Source organism: Euprymna scolopes, chromosome 11 (genome assembly GCF_053919585.1).
Source record: "Euprymna scolopes isolate OS-2025 chromosome 11, ASM5391958v1, whole genome shotgun sequence".
In the NCBI taxonomy this organism is placed as follows: Eukaryota; Metazoa; Mollusca; class Cephalopoda; order Sepiida; family Sepiolidae; genus Euprymna; species Euprymna scolopes.
Genome location: NC_136492.1, coordinates 93,799,017 through 93,822,865, shown reverse-complemented (window position 1 = coordinate 93,822,865; position 23,849 = coordinate 93,799,017). Strand labels below are relative to the sequence as shown.

Below are 23,849 nucleotides of genomic sequence, written 5' to 3'. Positions count from 1 at the left end.
ATAAAAAAATAAATGAATGAGGCCTTCTCCAGAGCGTTCTGAAACATCCTTTCCACTGCCTCCAACATGCAGGCACATCATAATGTTTATATTTAGAAGCCAATTTGATCCTGCATATTATTCACATATGCTTGGAAACAGATATCTATATATATAAAAGCGAAAATGTGTGTGTGTATGTGTCTATATGTCTGTCAAAAACTGTTGACATACACAATGAACACTGGAAAAATTAGTATCATTAGAAAACTCTATCTCTCGGACTATAAGTATCCAAAAATTGGGCAAAAACATTAATTCTTTGACCATCAACATGGCCGTTTTTTGCAAGATGGGGTCAGTTTTTGTGTCAACATTTTTGCAAGTCATTCACACCTAGCGATCTCAACATATGTTTAAAAAACATTATTTTGAAGGCCCGTGACGTCATAAGTGCGCCGTGGATGAAATGGCTAATGCGTTTGCTTTTTTCACCTTCTTTTCCTCTTTTGCATTACAGGTTTGAGCCTGGCTATTGCAGCTAATTTTTTTTTTTTTTTTTTGCTCGCACGAATATTCACTGCTATTTTGATTGAAACAAAAGTTCATTTATTTATTTATTTTTTTTTTAGGGCTGGGATTTGGTTGCCAGTGGCCTTATTGTACCACCTCTTGACACCCAGGCAACGCCGGGTACCCATGCTAATATGAAGAATCAATAATGAAAATGATTTTGATTTTAAATATTTTTCTTTTAATAAGCATTATTCAAAGCAGAAAAAAAGAAAAAAAAAAGCATTGCCAAAGGGAGGTAATTTTAATTAAAAAAAACACTGAACTGACCTCATTATTGAGAGATTGGACTCTGCTTCTTTTGTCTAACTCTGCAACAGAAATATCCAGCTCTGAATACATGTGTATTCAGAGCTGGATATTTCTGCTGCCGTGTAAACACAGCTGGCTTTGAATACACGGCAGCAGATACAGCTGGCTCATAAGATTTTTTAAATTTGTGAAGATTTTATTGTAGATTAAGCTTTTTCTCTGTATGTCATTATTGCAGTTTTTAGCAATTTCAATGTTTTCAACTTGATATTTCAACTATTCATAATGCTAGGTACACTTTCTTTTTTCTTTTAATGGAAACTGCTGTTTCCAACTTCTGTTATTATTATAACTGACAGTAAAGATGAAGTTGTAATTTATTTTTAAAAGAGAAATGGAGCAGACAGAAGCCGTCTTCAAAAAATATCAACCAACACATGTAATTCATTTGGCAGCAATGGTTGGAGGACTATTTAGAAACCTTAAATATAACTTGGACTTTTTTGTAAGTTCTTTTTTTTTTCTTTCTATTATGTTTGTTATCAATATTTTCGATTGATATGTGTTTTTAAACAGAATATAAAATTTTCTTCTACAACTATGTATTTGCTGTCTATAATCTCTTATGTTTTTATGCTCCATCTATTATACCTATCTCATATTTCCCAATAATGCATTTATTTGCTATATTTATGTACTTTTTTATTTTTAAGTATGCTGTTTTTTTCATCTTTTTTTTTTTTATTGGTGACTAGCAAGGGGTACCCGGTGTTGCCCGGGTGTTTGTAGGTGTGTGTGGAAACTCCGGGGTAAAAAAGTAAGTATGAGGATCGAACCCGAATCGTTGAGGCAAAGTTGTAAACTAAAGTGTGAAAAAAAAAAAAAGTGCAATGTTAACCATTGCCCCACCGCGAGATGCTAACGAAAATACGTTTGAATTTATTCAATTACTTGGATTTGGCAACTGCCCGTTTTAATGAGTTAATGAGGTCAAGTTTTACTGCGGGATAGTACCTTCATTTACTGCTGAACGCTTTTTTTCCCCCCAAGATGTTATAGGAAAAAGACTAACCCCACATGCGGCGAGCAATAAATATTGAATATTTATCTTCCCGAAATCGAGCAAATTAAATAGACAGGCGAGCTTCGTTGTTAACTGTGAGATATTACGATTTATATGTGGTATAAAAAGTTTTAAAAAGTTGTGAAGCGAGCGACCGCTTCTCTGAAAAAAGCCTTTTGTTGACATACAGAAAAAGCGAACACGCATACATACATACATACATTTTCGCTTTTATATATATAGATGTTATTTCTATCAATGGGAAATAACTTTTTATAGACAAATATAGTGCATTTATTTTTTAATATGGTATTGAAAAATAATTTTTATTTGGCCAAAGTATTTTCAAGTAAGATTAAACCAAATTATTATTTTTTTTTTATATATTAGAAACATGTTACAATGATCCACAAGAAAAACTGACAAACCAGAATAAAATATTAATTTTTTAGGAATTAAGTCGTGACCTCTCCTTTCTTGTAAATAAAAAAAAGAAAAAGAAGTGGGTGGAGAAAGCTATTGCTGACAAAGAAATGATGGAAAGGCAGACTTTACTTTATATATTATGTTTTTCTATATGTCTATTTTAATTAGAATTCAATTGATAAAGCATCTAGTCATGACTTTAGAGATGTGCATACTTAGTATTTGTTTTTATAAAAACAACGAGCAGACCGCCTGGCATTAATCACTTGTAAGATATTCATAAATATGATATTTTAATTTATACAGATTACATATTTATTATTATAGTCAATTCTTTATCAATTATTATATTAAACCTAATATATAGTCGTGAGGTGAAAACTAAATAAATATATACATGACTTTTTTATCATCAGCTAGAATCCAAACAAAAATATATAACTCTACACCTTCATTCCTTAGCCTCTGAGTCATGCTAATGTGTGTGTGTGTGTATATATATATATATATATATATGTATGCCAGGTCATGTCATATGCTATTGGTACCATGTAACCCAGTACTACCTTCCTTATGGTCGGGTCACCGGCGACTAAACTGGTTCCCCCACCAGACTTTTTTGATTAAGAGGGTGGCTAGTCTCCCTGAAGGATTAAAAACAAGACCTACCAAAGGGCGAATGAACCCTTTTTCAGGGTCACCGGCCAACTAGCACCATGTGTGTTTGTGTGTATGTATGTGTGTGTTGGGGTGGAGAGGGCTCCCGTAAGCCGTGGTGAAGGCAACCTTTCTAGGAGAAGCAAATCTCTGATTTAAAAAATCATAAAGTGGGAGACCAGTACCTGCAGTTTAACTTGTTGCTGGCTATCTTGCTCTTGCTTGTTGCTGGATCTCAACATTTTGAACCGAGAGAGAGACTTAGCTGCCGTACAAAGCTAAGACTCTGTAGCATCATCTGTGTATAGATACTCCCTCAGGCATTTGTCTATTAAAATGGTCCTGTGCCGATGGAAGCCATTTTTGGCCTCATGAACTTTAAGTGTCTGAGGGAGTGGCACTCGTCTGACAAGACGTTGCAATCATCATCATCATCATCATATATATATATATATATATATATATATAAAAAATGATTTTATCATTTTCCTGACATTTAAAGTTTTCACAGTTTTAAAATTTATCTTTACATATATATATATACATATATATTTAAAGATAAATTTGAAAATTTTAAATGTCAGGAAAATGATAAAATCATTTTTTACTTTTGTGGTTGAACAAGTAATCTAAAATATTCGTTCCGAGTTATGTCCCCTGTGTGTAGACTCTTACTGTCTACTTTATAACGTCTAAGAAAAACAACAACAACAACAAAAGTAAATAAAAATGATTGTATCATTTTCCTGACATTTGAAGTTTTCAAATTTATCTTTAAATTCTATTCAAAATAAATGTCTTCAAATAGTGTGTAACTACTTTTTTTTTTTTTTTTTACTATATATATATATCTATATATATAAAAATGTAAAGTTGGTTCGTTCTAAACAAATAAAACCATGTTTATACGTTACCAATTTATTTGAAATTTTCAGACAACCCATTTTTAGAGTCGAGGTATGTTTTTATGTTATTAAAATAAATTTACCTAATTAAAATTAAAATATTAAATAAAATAAATATATTTATTTAATCGCTTCTGCGAATCTGTTCTGTTGATAAAACTGAACTTCCGGTTTGATTCATTTCACAGCCACGAATTGACGAAAGGTTTCATTTTCTGTGAACTCGATAAGTAAAAAAAAAACAAAAAAAAAACATATTTCATTTGTTTATCTTCCAAATTTTTTAATTTACACATCTTTTCTTTATTATATAAGGCCAAAAAAAAAAAAAAGTTTGTTGCTTGCTTTTGAGTTTGTTTTTTTTTGTTTTTCTATATAAGATTACTCATGCAGAGAGTGATCCGTGCTGAAATAATGTTATTATTTAAAAAGTCATTCTTAACATGGGGAGGTAAGGATGTTTTGTACCTATTCTGTACTTTAACCTTACAATTGAATAAATAAAAAAAAAAAACATATCGTAAAACGTTCTTTAAACGTGGAAATATGATTTAAAAAATAGCGCGGATCGCTCTCTGCATTAGCACCATTTTTATTTCTTTATTAGTTGTTGTTTCACGAATTTTCGGCCAACTATTTCTCTGGCCTTCATGAAAAGAAGTCCTTTTATAAATGTTCAGTAACTTTTTCCTTTTATTATTCTTAAAGAGTAAAACTTTTCTTATTCATGAAAGGAGTTAAGCCTACGTAAATAAATAAATGTTTGTACACGTGACAAATTATCAATAAATGGTTTAGTTACTTTTTTTAAAAAATGTTTGTAAAAGTGCGAAAGGCGACGGTGTTACAACCATTACTCCCATGTTAATTTCTATACTTATAGGTTTTTGGAATTTTTTTTCACTGGATTATTATTGATTGGACACTAATTAAACAGATTATTAAAAAAAAAAAAAAATGTAAAAAAGAAATCATTATTTCGACATTTGAAAGTGGTGCTCACTTTTTAGTTACAACGTTCTGATAAATCAGTCACCCATTTTGTAAGCAATAAAAACGCGGTATATCAAAACCATAGAAAGTAAAAATAATGAGTCTCTACCGCATTTGTAAGTCAGAAATATATTTGTTTCTCAAAGAAAAAAAAATAGAGAGAACAGGACTTTTTTTATTATTTTCATGAAAATAAAGTTTCGAGATTTTTAATTATTTTTTTTTTTTTTTTACTTATTTAGTCAGTTTGTGTTTTTTTTTTTTTTTTTAAATTGTTTTTGTGAAAGGTGAGTTTTTTTTCAAAACTTTTGTTTTGTTTCTTTTTAATTTTTTTAAAGTATTATAAATTTCACTAACATGCTGGAGAAATGTTTAATAATTTGGTATTTTTTTAGATTAGGTCCACCTCCACAATTTTCCATTCAATGACGACATTTATAGGTTTCCGAGTATGCTGAACACGCAAATTGCATTGAAATTTTGCGGAAATAAATAGTTGTATTATGCATTGTATTCTTTGGCGGCCATCTTTATACGTGCACACGCGCCATAAACAAATACACACACGTAAAAAAGATGGCCGCCAAAGATTACAATGCATAATACAACTTTTTATATCTTGATAACTACTTATTTCTGCAAAATTTCGATGCGATTTTCGTATTCAGCATAGTTGAAAATCATTTCAAGTCGTCATTTAAAAGAAAATTGAGGAGGTGGACCTAATCTAAAAATTTACCAATAATTTTTAATCCCGTACGCCTCCCGATACATTGCTTCGTCAACATGCGACCATTTTATATCTCCCGAAGACACTTCCGTATTTAGAAAAAAAAAAAATAAATAAATAAAAAGTGACCGATTTACCAGAACGTGGTAACTAAAAAGTGAGTATCCCTTTCAAATGTTGAAATGATTTTTTTTTTTTTTCAATTTTTTTTCATAATCTGGTTAGTGTTCAATCAATAATAATCCAGTGAAAAAATCTCAAAAAACCTATCAGTATAGAAACTCCACCACGTAAGTAAATAAATAAAAAATGTTACGTGCGGGGGTACTAAGGGAACGACCATTAAATAATTCTGCGGGTCGCCATGGAACTCAACGCCCAAGGAGTATCAAAATAGTTTTCATGATCTGAAGAAATTTTTTTTTTCCGAAAAGTGGGTGATCACTTTTCCATGTAAATTTAACTTAAAATGAGCACCCACTTTCTGGCCACCTGAGGAAGGGGCATTTATTTTCGTGTTTATTGGCTTAAAGGTTTTTTTGACAAGGCAGTTTGGTACGCGAATGCATATTTAACAGTTTTCGTTTATGCTCACGCATAGCATAAACAAAGGCTACGTCTGTGAAATGGAAAATAGTCCCAGAGTTCAGGGGTTAATACCATGCAAAAGAAATCAAACAAAAAGACTTTAGCCAAGAAACACACAGAAAGAAAAAAAAAATAGCATCCATTTTTTTTCTATCGAATTCATTTGCTGTTTTTATTGAAAACTATTTTCCCCCGGATTTTTGATATAATTTTCCATTAAGGGCTGTGCGTCTCACGTTCGTAAATAACAAAAATTTTTTTGTAGATTTTGGTGTGCTAAAAACGAATCTGCAAACCGTTTCCGTCGCAAAAAAATAGTTTTTATGATATGAAGAAATTACTTTTTCGAAAAAGTGGCGATCACTTTTCCATGTAAATTTAACTTAAAATGAGCACCCACGTTCTAGCCACCTGAGAGAGGGGGGATTTTTTCCCATGTTTATTGGCTAAACAGCTTTCGTTTATGCTTACGCATAGCGTAAACGAAGGCTACGGCTGTTAAATGGAAAATAGTCCCAGAGTTCAGGGGTTATTACCATGCAAAAAAAATCAAACAAAAAACTTTTTAGCCAAGAAACAGAAAAATGCCCCTCTCTCAGGTGGCCAGAAAGTGGGTGCTCATTCTAAGTTAAATTTACATTGAAAAGTGATCACCCACTTTTCGAAAAAGTAATTTCATGAATGTCATGAAAACTTTTTTTTTGCTACGTAAACCGTTTGCAGATTCGTTTTTAGCACACCGAAATCTACAATAAAATATTTCGTTATATATGAACGTGAAACGGACCTTAAAGTAAAATAATACCGGATTTTTTTGAGCAGATTTGCCGTTTAGTTGTACAAATATCCTCAAACCAGGTAATCACTAAAAGGGATTTTTAAAAGTCGTCACCTGTATCGAGCAAAAGTTTAAAACCACCGATTATATGCCAGCCTACATCATGGTAACATATATTGAGTGAGTTCCTAACAGTATTTTTAGTTTAAACTCATTTTCCCAAAATTTCCCGTGTTCGATACAGTCTGCCGCCATTTGTATTTTTCAGATATACCGATAAACATTGAATGTTTTTGAACCGATTATACATTACATAAAAACACTAAAATCTTATCCAGTTAGGTAGAACACTTACTTTTCTTGCCTTTGATAACATTTATTTGTTATATATTTATTTTTTGACAACTTCTTTGTATCTGTGTTTAGTAATATAAACCCTTTTCATTTAATGTAACGTTTAGTCGGCTCGAAAAACAGTGTTTATTGGTGTATTTGAAAGCTACAAATGGTGGTGGACACTGTTGATTACTTTAAGTTAGAGAAAGTGAGTTAAAACTAAAAAAACTATACAAAATACTGTCAGAAACCTATCCATTATGCCAGCCTATGTCATGGTAACATATGTTCGGTGAGTTTCAGACACTGTTTTGTATAGTTTTTAGTTTTCAACTTACTTTCCCAAACTTAACGTATTCAACAGAATTCGCGACCATTTCTGTTTTTTGAGCCAATTAAACATTTTACATTACATAAAAACACTAAACAATTATCCAATTAGGTAGAAACGTAAATTACCTTACCTCTCCTTTCATTTATTTGTTTTTGGACGACTTTTTCGAATCTGTGTATAGTAACCCCCCCTCCCCCCACCATCAACCAAATATTAATTACTAAATCACATTTTTTAAAACAACAAAAAAAAAAAGCATTTAGCGTTTCAACATTTTTGCTACGTTCGGCTTCATCCACTGATTGTTGGTCAAGTCCAAAACATGAATGATTGACAGAAACTTTCGAGGATCCAGATCAAATTCTGCAAGATTACCATTTTTTTTCAGTTTCGCCTTCTTTTTCACTTTTTGCAGTGGATTGCTGTACTAATATAAGAAACATGCATTTTCTCTTTTATTAAATTTTTCCATTACACCAAATTGAGCCACTGCAACGCGTGGCAGGGTACAGCTAGTATATATATATATATATATAAATTCACCTGTCATCCCTTTTTAAAACGATGGAATTTCTCGACCGTCGAAGACAAGATATAAGCACAAATGCTATCCACCCATACAGTCTATGGAGTTTTATAATCTAATATATAAAAGGCTGTATGTCTGTCTCCTCTTCATATTTTCAACCTCTATCTCCTCCGAAACTAAGAGTTGCAGAGCGGTGCTAGAAGCCCTGAGTGATTGAATTTTTACAGGTTCCTCTTTTATGGACCTTTAGCCAGTTAGTTTTTAAGGGGTCAAAAATGAGTCAACATTGAAAAAAATTATCATACATTTTGGACATTCATATTTATTTTTAATTGGTTCAAACGCATGTCACCTTGATACAGTGGAAACGTCACCAGCTTTGAATGCTACAGTTTCAGTTTCAATTCTGGCTGATGACACCCAAATACGTTTTTTTTTTTTTTTTTTTTTTTTTCACTTTTGAAATCACAACTCTATAATAATATATATGAAATCTGAACAAATCAAAATATCATATTTAAACGTTATTTAATGCCCGGGCAAAGCCGGACGCTCCCTCTGCTAGTTTTATAGATACAAGTTTCCAGACTTTTTTCATATGAGCACGTTTACTGATAGTATACACATGAAACTCAAAGCAGCAAGCCATGCATAATACTAGTTGACCATGAATTCGTTTTTAGGTATTTTCTAATTACAAGGAAGGGTTAATGCATGAAAGAAAAACTAATGAAAAATTAATTTCAACTTAATTTTTTCAATAAATTATTTTTTTCCTTTTCTCTTTCAGAATTTTTCTTTTTCTTTATATTCTCTCTTTACTATTTCTTTCTTTTTTTTTTTAATTTCACTGATTCAGACAATTTGGTCAAAAATAATTTTAATCTGTTCTTTGTTACTTTCTATATCGAATATTTTTATTTTAATTGCTTTATTAGTTTATATTTTCTAATTTAAAAGAAAAATCTCCTGTAAGCCCCTATTTTAATGGAGGAATAACTTTGGGCAAATGAGAAAAGGCATTTTGATTTGGTGGAGGGAAGGAGGAGGAGTTAATATGTAAAAAAAATAACTTCCTTTTAAAATTTAGCATAAGCATTTATTAAAACTGTAAAAACCATGCTGTTGACTTTATTTTAACAAAGATAGTCGACAATTCGATTTTTTAAATATGTTGGTTTAAGTAAAAACAATACAATATAAAATAATTTTCATGTTGAAAATAATATATTCAACAATTATGAAAATACATCAAGTAGAATAACTGCTATTGTGTTTTTTAGTAAAAAAAAAAAAGAAGTCTATCACTATAGACAATAAATATTGCAGTCATGAACAAGTAATCTAAAATATTCGTTTAAGATTATGTCCCCTGTGTGTAGACTCTTACTGTCTACTTTATAACATCTAAGAAAAATGCAATTTTACTTAATTTTCCGTAAAACTATAAATTACTTTCTACTCAATGAATTTTCTGTAATTTTTGGATATATTACTATTTTCGACATGACATTTAAGTACATGATATTGTTTTTGCTTAAAACGACATACTAAAAAAAAAAAGTCAGTCTGTTGACTCTATCTTGAACAAGCACCATTGATAGGTTGAACATATCTTGTGAGTTAATTTTTTTATAATGTCTTTTTTTTCATAAACATTTTCAATTCTATCTTGAGAATAACATTGATCATATCTATCATTAAAGATAATATTTTTGTTTTTATTCCAGAGAAATAATACATTAATAAATGATAACGTGTTACATTCTGCTTACAAGTTTAAAGTGAAGAAAGTAATTTCCTGCTTATCAACGTGTATCTTTCCTGACAAGACGACTTATCCGATCAACGAAACAATGGTACGTTTCCAACTTCTTAATTCTAAAGTTCTTCAAGGTTTGTGAAATATTTCTTGTGAAAAAATTTTTATTTAAGCAAAAAAAAAGTTAAAAAATTCATTTATTTTATCAGCATTGTCATTTTTTTTATATGATTTAAAAAATAATAAATCTTTAATTATTTTTGTAATAGTTTCTATAACTTTCTGAATATTTTTATTGAAGTAACTTATCTAATGAGGTTCATATCTTAAATCCAAATTAAATAAACTCATACAACATTAAACCACTTTCTATAAAGCGTTCATCAAATAATGATTCTGAGTTTTGTAATTTTATGTTGCACTACAAAATTTGAATCAAGATAAGAATATTTGTTCTTTAGAAAGTTTAAATTTATGCAGAAAGAAAATCAAGATTAGGAGCAAAATAAGAGATTTTTATTTACAATTCAAGTCGGTTTCAAGGTGGTAGGAAGTGTTAGGCCTTTTTATTTTTAAACAACTATTTAGTTCTACAAAAATCATGATATACATTTAAATAGCAATACACATGGCCATTAAAACGCTTTGGATAATCACAGATTTTAAGGGGGTTTTGCTAAAATAGTCATATTTTAAAAACCAAAGCACTTTAAGTCTTCAAAATACCACCGTTTTGTTCAGAAATGAATATACTTTCAAATGAATTAGTAAATAATAATATACATTATATATTTTTAGAGTTTCAAGCAAATAAAGTGATAAAAATGTGAATATCATAAAACAGCATTTTCGGTAAGATTTTGTAAAGACCCCCCCCCCCTGATTTGTAAACATTTGTACCGTGTTTCTGTTAAGAATTTTTTACTGAAATTTAGAAATTAGCCAAAAGAGATGTCATTTTTAATAATTTCGAGTGTCCAAAGTTCATTTGACCACTCGTTTTTTTGTTGTGTTAAAAAAAAAAGATTTCAAAATGAGGAGTATTGAAAATTTTGAAAAAAAATTTCTTCGGACACTCACTATTAAATAAAACAATCTTTTTTACTATGTTTATTCGTTAAAAAGATGATTGGACACTGTTTTCTCTAGTAGTACGTAGCAATTAAAAAACATAATATCGGAAAAAATCGTTATGAATTTGAATCAAGACTTCTGTCGTATTAATAATAGCAGCAGTAGCGATAGCATGGTGTAAACAGACGTTTTTGTTTTGTTGTTGTTGTTGTTGTTGATTTTTAATTCCAAATCGATTTTTTTTTAATTGGAAATCTGGTTATAAAAAAAATTTCTTACATGTTTAGTTAGAGCTATTTTGTTATCAACCATACAAATACTTTTTAAAAATTGGGTAGTAGTAAATTTTAAAATATTTTAACAAGCGAAAATGTGAAATATGATTGTTTTGGTTCACGTGTACGAACGGTAACACACTTCTAATTTTCGTCCCTTAAAAAATGTTTTTAGTGAATTATTATCGAATGGAAACTAATCTACCCAATTATTAAAAAAAATAATCAGTATTTAAATATTTGTGCTCAGTTAAAAAATAAAAATGGTAGGAAAAGACATGAAATGTAATTAAAAATCAAAATAACATTAATTCCAAATTTTTAACAATTTGTCACCTTTAGCAAAAACTTGTTTCTTTTTTTATATTTAAGTAGAATTTAAATACTTGATATTTTTCCAAGCATCATGTTTTCTGTTAGAAGGACGTCACTTTTTTAATTTATTTTTGTCTGTTTGTCATAATTCTTGTAAAGTTTCTCAATGGGTATCAAACACCCTCTTAAAAAAAACAAAAAAAAACTCGCTTAATTCTATGTCTAATCCTAGGTACAAGTGGCAAGCCTCCTCCTAAAACCTTTAGCCTTAACAATAACGCTAAGTGCAAGTGGCAGAGCTCCCCACTAAACAAACTTTCTCTGTGAGCTCATATAAGCATAAAAAAGCATAAAAAAACATTTTAAAAAAGTGCACATGATTAATCTCGCATAAAAAAAATAAATTGGTCAACTGTCCTAAAACACTAGGATTGTCTTGAAATGGTGAATTATTTTACATTTATGTGAAACCAACCCCCACTCTAAATTCTAAAATTGTTTTTGTTTTGTTTCTATCAAGTCTTCAGGATGTTCACACATAATTTTCCTTAGCCCTATCATTAACCCAAAGTCAGAGTGGCAACCTCCCCACCTTCTCATAATTGCACAAAGACCCTCTTAAAACCACGCATAATCGCCTTTTAGAAAACAAACAAACAACCAAAAAAACACCCAGGATTTATCTATCATAGGAAAGTAGGGGGAGGGGGTAACTTCCCTAAAACGCTCGAATGATTCAAAATGGGGAATCGTTTTACATTAAATTCTAAAATAATTTTTGTTTATCTTTTATTAAAGATAAGCTAATTTAAGTTGTTCACATGCAATTGTCTATAAAGGTAGAATCACATATTTTGGTGAGGTGGTCAGATGGGGAGGGGTAACAGAAGGTATTAATCTACAATAATACCAAAGAATATTGGAATATATTCATTTTTAACTGATCCTAGATTTCGATTTCAGTTTTTGGCACATAAAATGCATTACAACTAAACTTTGAGTTCTCTAACTTCTTTTCTTTTAATGAATACATGGCATTATTAAGCAATCGCAGCATATTTATGTGCATCTACTGCAGATTATTTGGAAACCATTCATTTCTGGAGATTTTCAGCAGTATATTCAGATTCCTTGCACAAAAATACACTTATGTCAAATTTCATTGCTTAGTCTTGTGTTTTAACAAATATATAGCATTTTTACTGAAAAAGTAGTGCAAAAAATGTGACAAAACGCATATAGTCTTAAAGAGGGGAAAATATTCAAATACGCAGGGCATAAAAATAGCCATAACTTCCTTGATTTTAATTGGATTTAAAAAATTTTAAAGATTCTTTCTTATCTTATAAAGCTCTTATCGTGCTCTTTCTATATATACCAATATTGAAATATTTTAAGCCATTTAAATTTTTTCATGTGTATTGCTAATTTAAATATGTCAATTGAACTGTCGGTACTTAAACTGGCTTTGATTTGAAAAGGATAAATAAGTGAAACCTAATAAAAGTGACTGACCACTGTCAAGGGTGACTCAAAGACTCCCTTTCTATTGTCTACTATATCAAGGGTACCACGCCACCTACTCTTGATCGTTCACTTTCAAAAAATGCTCTTTTTTTTTTTTGCAAAGGGGCATCAAGTACAAATTTTGGAATCTTTGGTATAACTTGATCAAGTATTGAACCCTAATCCAACAGCTCATTAGCAAACACTCTGACCATTATGCCAAAACTGCATACATTTTCATAATGTAGGCAATATTCAATAACAAATATAATACAACGAAAAATAAATAAAAACATCTTTTATACAATTTTAGCTTTCCATTTTTTCCCTTATTTTTTTTACTTACTTTAAAAAGCTTTATTTACTTTTCCTATAATCAAAGTCAGTTCAATTTCTCATAAGAAATTAGTTTCATTATTTTCCCAAATGTCTTTCCTTTACTCAAGTTTAAAATAAAGGAGGCAAAAAAAAAAAATCAGCAAAAAATATATTTACACATGAAGACAGACAAAACACACCTTTGCTTTTGTTTTCCCTTTTTTTTTTTCAACCGAAAAACATCCTTTCCTTTAAAATTGGAAACACAAAATAAAAATGGTCTTTTCTCTTTTTTGAGGGTAAATTCATCCGAAAAACATCTACAATTCTTTCCGTGTCTTGAATATACATTTTGTTTTTTTTAGACTGTCCATATCTTTATTGCATCATTTTTTTTTTCTTGTACGTCATCAGTTTATTATTATTTGTTTTCAGTTGTATTAGTTTGTTATCTACTTCATGATAGCTCCAACATTTTTTTTTTTTAAATCTTATACAAATGTATTTCATGTGTCTGGGTATGTTCTTTGATAGATTTTTTTATCTGAATGCTTCTGATAAGTATTGAAAAAGTCTAAACAAGGAACAGTTTCATTTTGACCAAAGTTAACATTCTTATACGACCTAAAATCACAAGTGCATTTGAGAAATTTTATCACCGCACAAGCGGAAGGGCCCAGCATATAAAATCGACAGTAAGTTCTTTGATGAGACAGGGGCTTGTTTAAAATGAATGTTTCTATTTAGAGCACAATTGAACAATAATATTTGACTTCTGCATTTTAAACTTTAATTCAAACCATTATATAAAAGCAATTTTATAAAATCAACAGTAGATTCTCTACAGTAGACTCCAATTTATTGTGGACTAAGTCAGTGTGGGGATATATGTGAAGCTTCTTCCCTATGCACTGCAGTGGATCTCTGACTAGAACTAGTAATTAATCAATTTGAAAAATTGGTGATTTCACATATTTCAATGATGATGAAAGTATTAGAAGTGTCGAACATTTGTTAGTTCATCATTCAATCTTGGGCAGTGCCAGGTCTCCCTGCTAGCATCAAATAGTATGGAAACCTATAAATGTTTTTCTATGTTTTTTGTTTTAAATGTACTAACTTTTAAATGTAATAACATTATTATTCTCACAATTATTAGGATTCCCATAAAATTCTGTCGAGTTGCTTTGCAGCTGATAAAAGAAAATGTTTCGTAATAAAGATGTAAATCATGAATATTTTACCAACATTTGAAAAACTTTAAAATCTATTCTTGGTTTCTTTATCGATGTAAATTTCAAAAACTTGATTCTAATTTGATAATTAAAGAATTGATTTTTATATTCAGGAAAATAATTTTATTTATTGCAGGTGCATGATGGCCCACCTCATGAATCTAATTTTGGTTATGCCTATGCAAAACGTATGATTGATGTGCAAAACAAGTAAGTTGGCCCATCTTTGGTAAACTTCTTATAAACTCTTTGTCTATATAATATAGTATTGTATATATATATATATATATATATATATATATATATATATATATATATATATATATATATATACACGTCTATATAAACTCTTTGTCTATTAGCTATGTGAATGCCTATTTGTTCCACTTTTTCTCTGAAACTACTGGGCTGATCTAGCTAAAATTTTGTATGGACCTTTGCAGCAAAGGTGCTGCAAACTAAGTATTATGGTATCCATTCAATGCACAGTTACGTGTTAATAAGGAATTAGTATTTAACGCAAAAATGAGCACAAATTCAACCACATTCAACAATCAATTTGACGTAAAGTACTCTTCTAAGTCAGCGGGCTATAACTTTTTCCTATTTTTAACTATTTTCAAGTTCTCTAATGGATTTGTTGCATTCCCAATCTTGTATAATACGTGTAGTGACCAGGTTAGTGTAATCATTATAAAACCATTAATGTTCACAAATTGTTATTCCTACCTTGGCTGCTAGACATTCTCCTTGTACACATTTCTGTATAATCCTCTCAGATTGAAAGAATGCTATTCTGTAATGAAAACTTCTTTCATACCCTCAAAAAGATTAATGTAAGACAAGAATGGATTTTCGTTTCAAATCACTAACCAGTGTGGGTGTGGGAGCTCAAAATCGCTAATTGTTCTTGTCATTTTAATATATGTTGCATCTCGACCTTGAGCCAAACATGCAACAAGCTAATACCTACATAGTATTTTTTATTGGGGCTGGGTAAACAATGCATTAATTAGGCATTAATTTTGTAGCAGAAAAAGTGCACAAGTTCTATAGTTGCAGCTTTTCTCTTCATTATTAAGAATTTGAGTGATTGCTAATAGGGTTTGAGTTATTACTATTTCTAGTGCTTTTATTTTTTCTTCTTGCTGGTATCTTTATTGCCATATTGAACACTTTTATTCACTTTTTTCTGCTGCTCTCATTTATTTATGAGAAAGTTGTTGCAAAATTTTAAATTTTGATTTCAAATGATGTATTTTCAAAAGTTTCATCTTTTACTTTATGTACCATTTTAACAAGCGTTTTTTCTCTATCTAATCATTTTAATTATAATCGTTTTAAAACAATTATGTCTTCTCAGAACATTGAATACAAGATGGGGAAAAAAGCAAATTTTCACAATTTTCTTATTTCAATTCAAGCTAGGCCGAAGAAGTTGCTGAAACAGCTTGCAATATCAATAAAATGTTTGGCCCAGTAACCACTACTGAATGCATGGCACAATGGTGGTTTAAGAAATTTCATGGTGGCAATGAGTCTTGAAGTAGCAATACACATGAAAAAATTGAAATAGCATTGAATATTTCAATATTGGTATGCATAGAAAGAGCTTGATGAGCTAAGAAAGAATCTTTTTAAATTTTTGAAATCTGATTAAAATTAAGGAAGTTATGGCTATTTTTGTACCTCACACGTTTGGATATTTTTCCCTCTTTAAGACCATATGCGTTTCGTCACATTTTTTGCACTACTTTTTCAGTAAAAATGTCATATCTTTGTTAAAACACAAGACTAAGAAATGAAATTTACCATATAAGTGTATTTTTGTACAAGGAATCAGAATATGCAACTGAAAATCTCCCAAAGTTTATGGTTTCCAAATAATCTGCAGTAAATGTGCATAAATATGCAGCAATTCCTTAAAAATGCCATGTATCCATAAACAGAAAAGAAGTTGGAGAACTCAAAGTTGAATTGTAATGTGCTTTATGTACAAAAAACTTAAATCTAAACATAAGACCATTTAAAAATGAATATATTACAATATTTCTTTGGTATTATTGTAGATTAACACCTTCTGTTTAACCCCACTCAACTCCTTCTGACCACCCCTCCAAAATGTGATTCTACCTTTTTAGGAAATTATGTATAAAATGCCATGAAATACTTTAATGAAAGATAAACAAATTATTTTAGAATTGAATGTAAAATAAGTTCCTATTACAGGTCATTCTAGCATTTTAGGGCAGTTAACTTTTTTTTTCTATGGGAAAATATGCATGCTTTTTTTTTTTTTAAGATGATTATGTGTAGTTTTAAGAGGGTTTCTATGCAATGAGAATATGAGGAGGGTTGCCATTCGGTCTTTGAATTAATTGTGTAGGGCTAAGGAAAATTATGTGCGAACATACTGAAAACTTGACAGAGACAAAGCTAACAAAAACAATATTAGAGGGGGAGCGGTTAGTTTCACAAAAATTTAATGTAAAATAATTCATCATTTCCTGGCCATTCTAGCATTTTAGGACAGTTAACCAATTTATTTTTATGTGTATTTTTCTTTAAGGAAGGGTCTATTTTTTGTTTGTTTGTTTTAGATGCTTGTATGTGGCTTACAGAGGTATTTTGTTGGGGGGCGCTTGCCACTCGAACTTAGTGTTATTGTTAGGGCTAAAGAGTGTTTTAGGAGGAGACTTGCCACACATAATTTGTATTAGAGGTAAAGTTAAGAGAGCTTTTTTTCAAAGAGAGCGTTCAAAAATTTGTTGATTTCTATTTTCGAGATTGAAGGTGTTAATTCCATAGGCCGTTTATACTACGCTGGAGCAGGTTGTAAAATATCTTTCGCTTAATAAGTAGAAAAAAAAATAACAAAATAGAAAGCTTCCTAATTGTAGTTTGATGTGTTTTCTAACTGCTTTTAAAATTTCAAGAATATTGATATAGATTTTGAGGGTTTGTATTACTATACACATAGATTCGAAAAAGTTGTCAAAAAAAAACAAATATATAACAAATAAATGTTATCAAAAGCAAGTTACTTTTCTACCTAACTGGATAATTTTTTAGTGTTTTTATTTAATGTAACATGTTTATTCAGCTTGAAAACAGTGTTTACTAATGTTTTGGAAAATTTAAAATTGCGCCCGCTGCCCGACTCTCTTGAAACGGTGAGTTTGGGGAAAAGAGTTAAAAATAAAAAAGTAGACAAAATACTGCTAGAAACTCGCTCAATATGTTACCGTGACATAGGCTGACATATATTCGGTGAGTTTTAACAGTATTTTGTATAGTTGTTTTTTAATTTTTAACTCCTTTTCTCAAACTTACCGTGTCAAAGAGAGTCGGGCCGGGCGCTATTTTTAATATTCCAATACATCGGTAAACACTGTATGTATTTCGAGCTGAATAAACATGTTACATTGAATAAAAACACAAAAAATATATCCAGTTAGGTAGAAAAGTAACTTATCTTGCCTTTGATAACATTTATTTGTTATATATTTGTTTTTTGACAACTTTTTCGAATCTATGTATGAACGAGATTTTGATACTTATTTTGATTTAAAAAAAAAAACATTTGTGGCTGTTCGCAGTAAAACATTGTTTTAATTCGTTGTTCAAGACTAATTTAAAGAATAAAAGTGCATGCAAGCTTCCTAATTGTAGTTTTTGTTTTTTTAACCATGTTTTTAAATTTGACGAGCAATGTAAGAAATTGCAACAGATTCATAATGCCGAATTGGTTGGGATTGTTATTATACATTCTGAAAACCGAATAGTTCTAAACTAATGTTATTCTGATAACAAAATAGCTCTCATTAAACGTATAAGAACATTTATATTCATGTTTTCATATTTTTCTTAATTCGTTCTTGAATAAAAATTAAAGAACGCGTGTTGTTTACACTGTGCTGTGCTATGGCTGATTCTACAGGCTGGAGCTGCTGCTGCTTCTTTAAAATACTAACTTCATTTGACCAAATTCGAGAAATATAAACAATTTTTTTTTCGGGTAGGTCCTTTTAAATTATCAATTACCACGGTCCTACTCAACATAAAATAATACTTTTAATTGATAAAGATAGTAAAAAGATTGATTTACTTACTACTGGGTGTCCGAATAATTTTTTTTTCAAAATGTTCAATACTCGTCATATTAAAGTCTTATTTTTAACACTACAAAAAAAGAAATGGTCAAAAATATTTCGGACACTTGACAGTATTAAGATTAACACCTCTTCTAATTGGTTCCCAAATTTCATGACGAAATTCTTCATACAATCACGGTACGGACCTTTAGAAAACAGGGGGGGTCATTACAAAACCTTACCGAAAACGCCATTTTATGACGTTCACATTTTTATCACTTTATTTGCTTAAAACTCTTAAAATATATAATGTACATTCATATTTATTAATTCATTTGAAAGTATATTCATTTCCGAACAAAACAGTAGTAATTTGAAGACTTGAAGTGCTTTGGTTTAAAAAATATGGCTATTTTAGTAGAACTACCTTGAAATCTGTGATTATCCAAAGCGTTTTTTCGTCCGTGTGTATTACTACTTGAAGATGATGAGCGTAGTGGTTGCCCATCAAATGTTGACAACGATCAATTAAGAGAATTGCTCAGAACCAATCCACGCACAACTATTTGAGAACTTGCTTCTGAATTAGATGTAATGTATACAATGATTTCCAAGCACTTCAGAGAGATTGGAAAGACAAAAAACTATATGATGAAAAATGGGTTCGTTACGATAACCGGCGACACTCAACTTAGTGGTTAGACGACAAGGCTCCACAACACTTCCCAAAGCCAGAATTGCACCAAAAGAAGGTCATGCTGACCGTTTGGTGATCTGCGATCAGTCTCATCTATTACAGTTTTTTGAATGTGGGCAAAACCATCACGGCAGAAAAGTATTGTTAACAAATGGATGAAATGCATCAAAAACTTGGACAACAACACACAGCATTAGTCGACAGACAAGGCCCAATTCTCCTCCATGACAATGCCCACTCACACATTGCTAAATTGACTTTGCAGCCGACTTACCTACCGAATATCACTTTTTAAGCATCTCGACAACTTTCTGTATGAGAAATGTTTTAAAAAAAACTAATCGATATCAAAAACGTCTTCAGAACGCAAGATCTTTGTTACTGGCATAAATACACTTTTTTTTTGCGTTGGCAAAAGTGTGTTGATTCTGATGGTGGTTATTTTTGTTTGAGCCGAGATATGTTCATCTGAATTTAAAAGTTAAAAACTGCAAGACCCTTTTTGTCAACTTGATATTTTGTTATTGTGTTTTACTTATCATTTCTAAGTTTTTGCTGGTAATGAATAAAAATACTGATGCTTTTTCTTTTCTGATAAACTAGCGAGGGGTACTCAGCGTTGCCTGGGTGTTTGGAGGTGTGTGTGTGGAAACTCCGGGGGGGGGGGTAAAAAAAAACGTTTTGGTAGGTAAGTATGAGGATCGAACCCGAACCGTTGAGGCAAATTTGTAAATTAAAGTGTGAAAAAAAAAACGTGCGACGTTAACCATTGCCCCACCGCGAGATGCTAACAGAAACATGTCTGAATTTATTTAATTACTTGGATTTGGCAGGTGCCCGTTTTAATGAATTAATGAGGTCAAGTTTGACTGCGGGATAGTATTTCATTTACTGCTGAACGCTTTTTTTCCCCAAGATGTTATAGGAAAAAGACTAACCCACATGCGGCGAGCAACAAATGTTGAATATTTATCTTCCCGAAGTCGAACAAATTAAATAGACAGGCGAGCTTTGTTGTTAACTCTGAGATATTACGATTTATATGTGATATAAAAAGTTTTTAAAAGTTGTGAAGCGAGCGACCGCTTCTCTGAAAAAAGCCTTTTGTAGACATACAGAAAAAGCGAACACATACAAACATACATACATTTTCGCTTTTATATTTATAGATAACAACTATACTGTGTTCCTTGTCAGTCGATTAAGTAGTTAATATATAAAAATGATAATTGGTCATGTTATTCTCACTTAATTTAAGGACATTTAATATTAATATAGCATTACAAGTTGATGTTTTCATTTTAGATAATTATTTTATCAACTTGCATGAAAAGAACTATGTAAAAGATTCTTAAAACCATTTGAATTATGCAAATACCATCAATAGTCCAAAAGTTATGAGAATTTTAAGTGCCAAAAGTTAGGCTTTTCCGTGGACATTTTTCTTTAGAAAAAGTGGGCTAAATTACGGACCTCAATATTTCAAGAAATTTGGTAATTCGCCAACATTTATTTTTCAAGCTATTCTCATGAAACCTCTTTCTAATTATGCAGTCAAATTTGTATCTCTTTACCATAAGCCATGAATTATAAAGTAAGATGTACAAATTTCAATTTTTTTTAAACTGGCACTTGTTATCATACGGTGGATGTCTATTCATGAACAAAACTAAGTATTATAGTGGTATTTAAATACAGCTTTATTGAGAGCAGGCATTTTCCTGCCTCCTCACCAAAGGAGAGCTTAAACTGGGGTGTAGTCATTGAATGCCTAAAGAGCATTCATGGCCGGTATTTACTATTCCCTCGAAGAAAAAAAAATTGAGTAGATATGAATTAATCTCAGAAATAAATTGAAGAAAATTTTTCATATAGATTTTGGATTTCTGTAAAAGATGGAAATTCCCATAGTCGACCAGAACTTATGCATTTTGGGACCAGTTCAATTTTCAATTTTGTAAATCCTCTCTATCTGGCTCAAAATATACCCCTATTTTCTGAGATGCCACCATAAATCATATTCTACATGAATCCTTGATGTAGCTTTCAAATTACCAGGATACCAAGAACCTGATAAGCAACAACTATATATTCACCAGTTGATGGTAATTTTTGTCATTTCTATTGTTGTTTTACTGAAAATTCAATTATGTAAACAAATAAATAAAACGGGGTATTTTTTTTATCTTGTTTCCACCTTAACATTTAAAATAATTACTTTTATAGGTATGCTGAAAACGAATATAGCATTTAAATTTTCTGCAAATAAGGAGTTTTCTGAATATTAAGCAATGTCATTTGTTATGTTATCACTGGTGGCCATCTTGGTACACGTGTACGTGCAAACGTAACCCTGAGAAACTATGCGCAAACGCACGTACGAAGATGGCCACCAGCAATAACATAAGAAATGCCATTGATAATATCCGGAAAGCTACTTATTTGCGGAAAATTTTAATTCGATATTCGTTTTCAGCATACCCGAAAACCTTTGAAGGTAGTCATTTTACAGAAAAATGTTAAGGTGAAAACAAGGTAAAAAATTTACAAAATGCATCATAATGAACTTCTTTATTGAACCGCCTAATTATTATTATTATTATTATATTAATATTATTTAGATATCCTTAGTTAAAAAAAAATGGGTTTGTTTTACAGATTCAAAAAAATGGTCTTGACAATGAGTTAAAAATAAATTCAAGTTTCACAATATATTTTATTTAGGTGAAAGTATAGAATAGTTAACAAAACACCCTTCCTTCCCCATGTTAAGAATGGGTTTCTAAATAATATTATTTCAGCATTGTAGCATAAGTGCACAAGTACATTTTATTTGTTATATATTTATTTTTGTTTTTTTTACCACTTAAAAACACAATTCTACCTTAAGTAAAAGTAAGAAGTTATTAATGCAATGATAACAGAAACGCATGTATTTAGTACATTTTGTTGTTTTTTAACGCTTTTAGTACATGTGTACTAAAAGCGTTAAAAACAATAAAATAGTATTGTTTGGAAATCAAATTTAAAAAACTTAAAAAATTTTTTTTAAATTGACAAACTCAGAATAAAAAATGAAACTTTTTTCTGCTTTCGTTTTGAAAGCAGAAAAAAGTTTTTTTATTTTTAAGAGAATACAAACAAAACTTGTTAATGTGCTGCATTTAGTTAGCTGAGTGCTGGTCAGAGCATTAGCGCATAGCAAGCCGTTTACCCTGTTAAGCGGATTTGAATTTCTATAAAAGTTAACATTTTAAAGAAATTTCCACACAATTAAGATTTATCAAATATTATACATGAAAATAATTCTGAAACTATTATCTATATGAAAATGGATGATATATACCAATTTATCTTATCAATTTTGAAATATTATTTGTCAACTTTGCTCGGTCGTAACTTTGCTTATTGTGATCATAAAAATATAAATCAAAGTCCAGTAAAGATGGGCTTTTATGCTTATATAACCTGTAAAATTTCAGCCATATCCAATCAAATTTAACCCCCGCGCATGTGTATTCAAACGTAACATATGAAATGTAAACATTGAAAAAACAGTTTCCCTTTTTTGCTGTCATCATTTTTTACCGTTGTTTTTTTTCATTTTTAACTTGGAGCATAAAAACATTGAACGCATAAAAGAAAAATAAATAAACGGCATTGGAATGCTTATTTTATTCTCTTTCCATAAATGTAATTCTTTTAAAAATTGACCCACAAATAAAAAAGATATAACTTGTTGAAGCACATTAGGTATGTAATATTGCCGATGTCTACGAAAATACAGCATACACTTGGAATGTTAATTAATATGCATTTTAAACTATATTTATTACATAATACAGTCTGTGTTAATATTGATATGCATAAATAACTATTTCTTTGTCTATAATATTAAGAGATGTAACTCAATATCTATTTAAGTGAACACAAGTATTAGCAGCAACTGACCTGATGCATCGATATTGCCTGTAATATAAACAATATGACAACTTATTTCCAAGTGATTTTGATTATAAAAGTTGTAGATGGGGAAACAATGAAAATAATGGATGTCATCAATTCTTATGAGCACACTAGTATGGATTGCAACTCTACTAAGAGAAATCATTCGAAGTAAAACTCAAATTGCAAAAGGAAAATGTTGGAAATACCTGATATGAACAAGTTGTCATGATCAAGTTACACATTGGACACACTTAGCACACTTTTTACGAAGAAAGAAGCACATATAAAAATGCAGATGTGAGAACCAGTTCACAATAAAACACGTCCTTTTAGAATACATAACTGCCTAAAATAAAACAAATATTTCAACATAAGAAACTTCAGAGATTATCAATAGAATATGTAAATTGCTCACCAAAATTAAAATGTATGAAAAACTCTAGCATTTTCCCATAAAATGAATACACCCCCAAATTATACAC

At 30.4% G+C, this 23,849-nt stretch overlaps 1 protein-coding gene across 1 annotated transcript in view; it reads left to right on the top strand.

Moving 5' to 3' along the window:
* The window catches only part of LOC145287967 (GDP-L-fucose synthase-like), a 62,427-nt gene that overhangs the window by 15,602 nt on the left and 22,976 nt on the right, over window positions 1-23,849 (top strand). Inside the window, exons 3-5 of the mRNA XM_080135941.1 lie at window positions 1,195-1,309; window positions 9,874-10,002; window positions 14,765-14,838. Of these exons, the coding sequence (XP_079992067.1) occupies window positions 1,195-1,309; window positions 9,874-10,002; window positions 14,765-14,838 (318 nt within the window). The remainder of the gene's footprint in view (window positions 1-1,194; window positions 1,310-9,873; window positions 10,003-14,764; window positions 14,839-23,849) is intronic.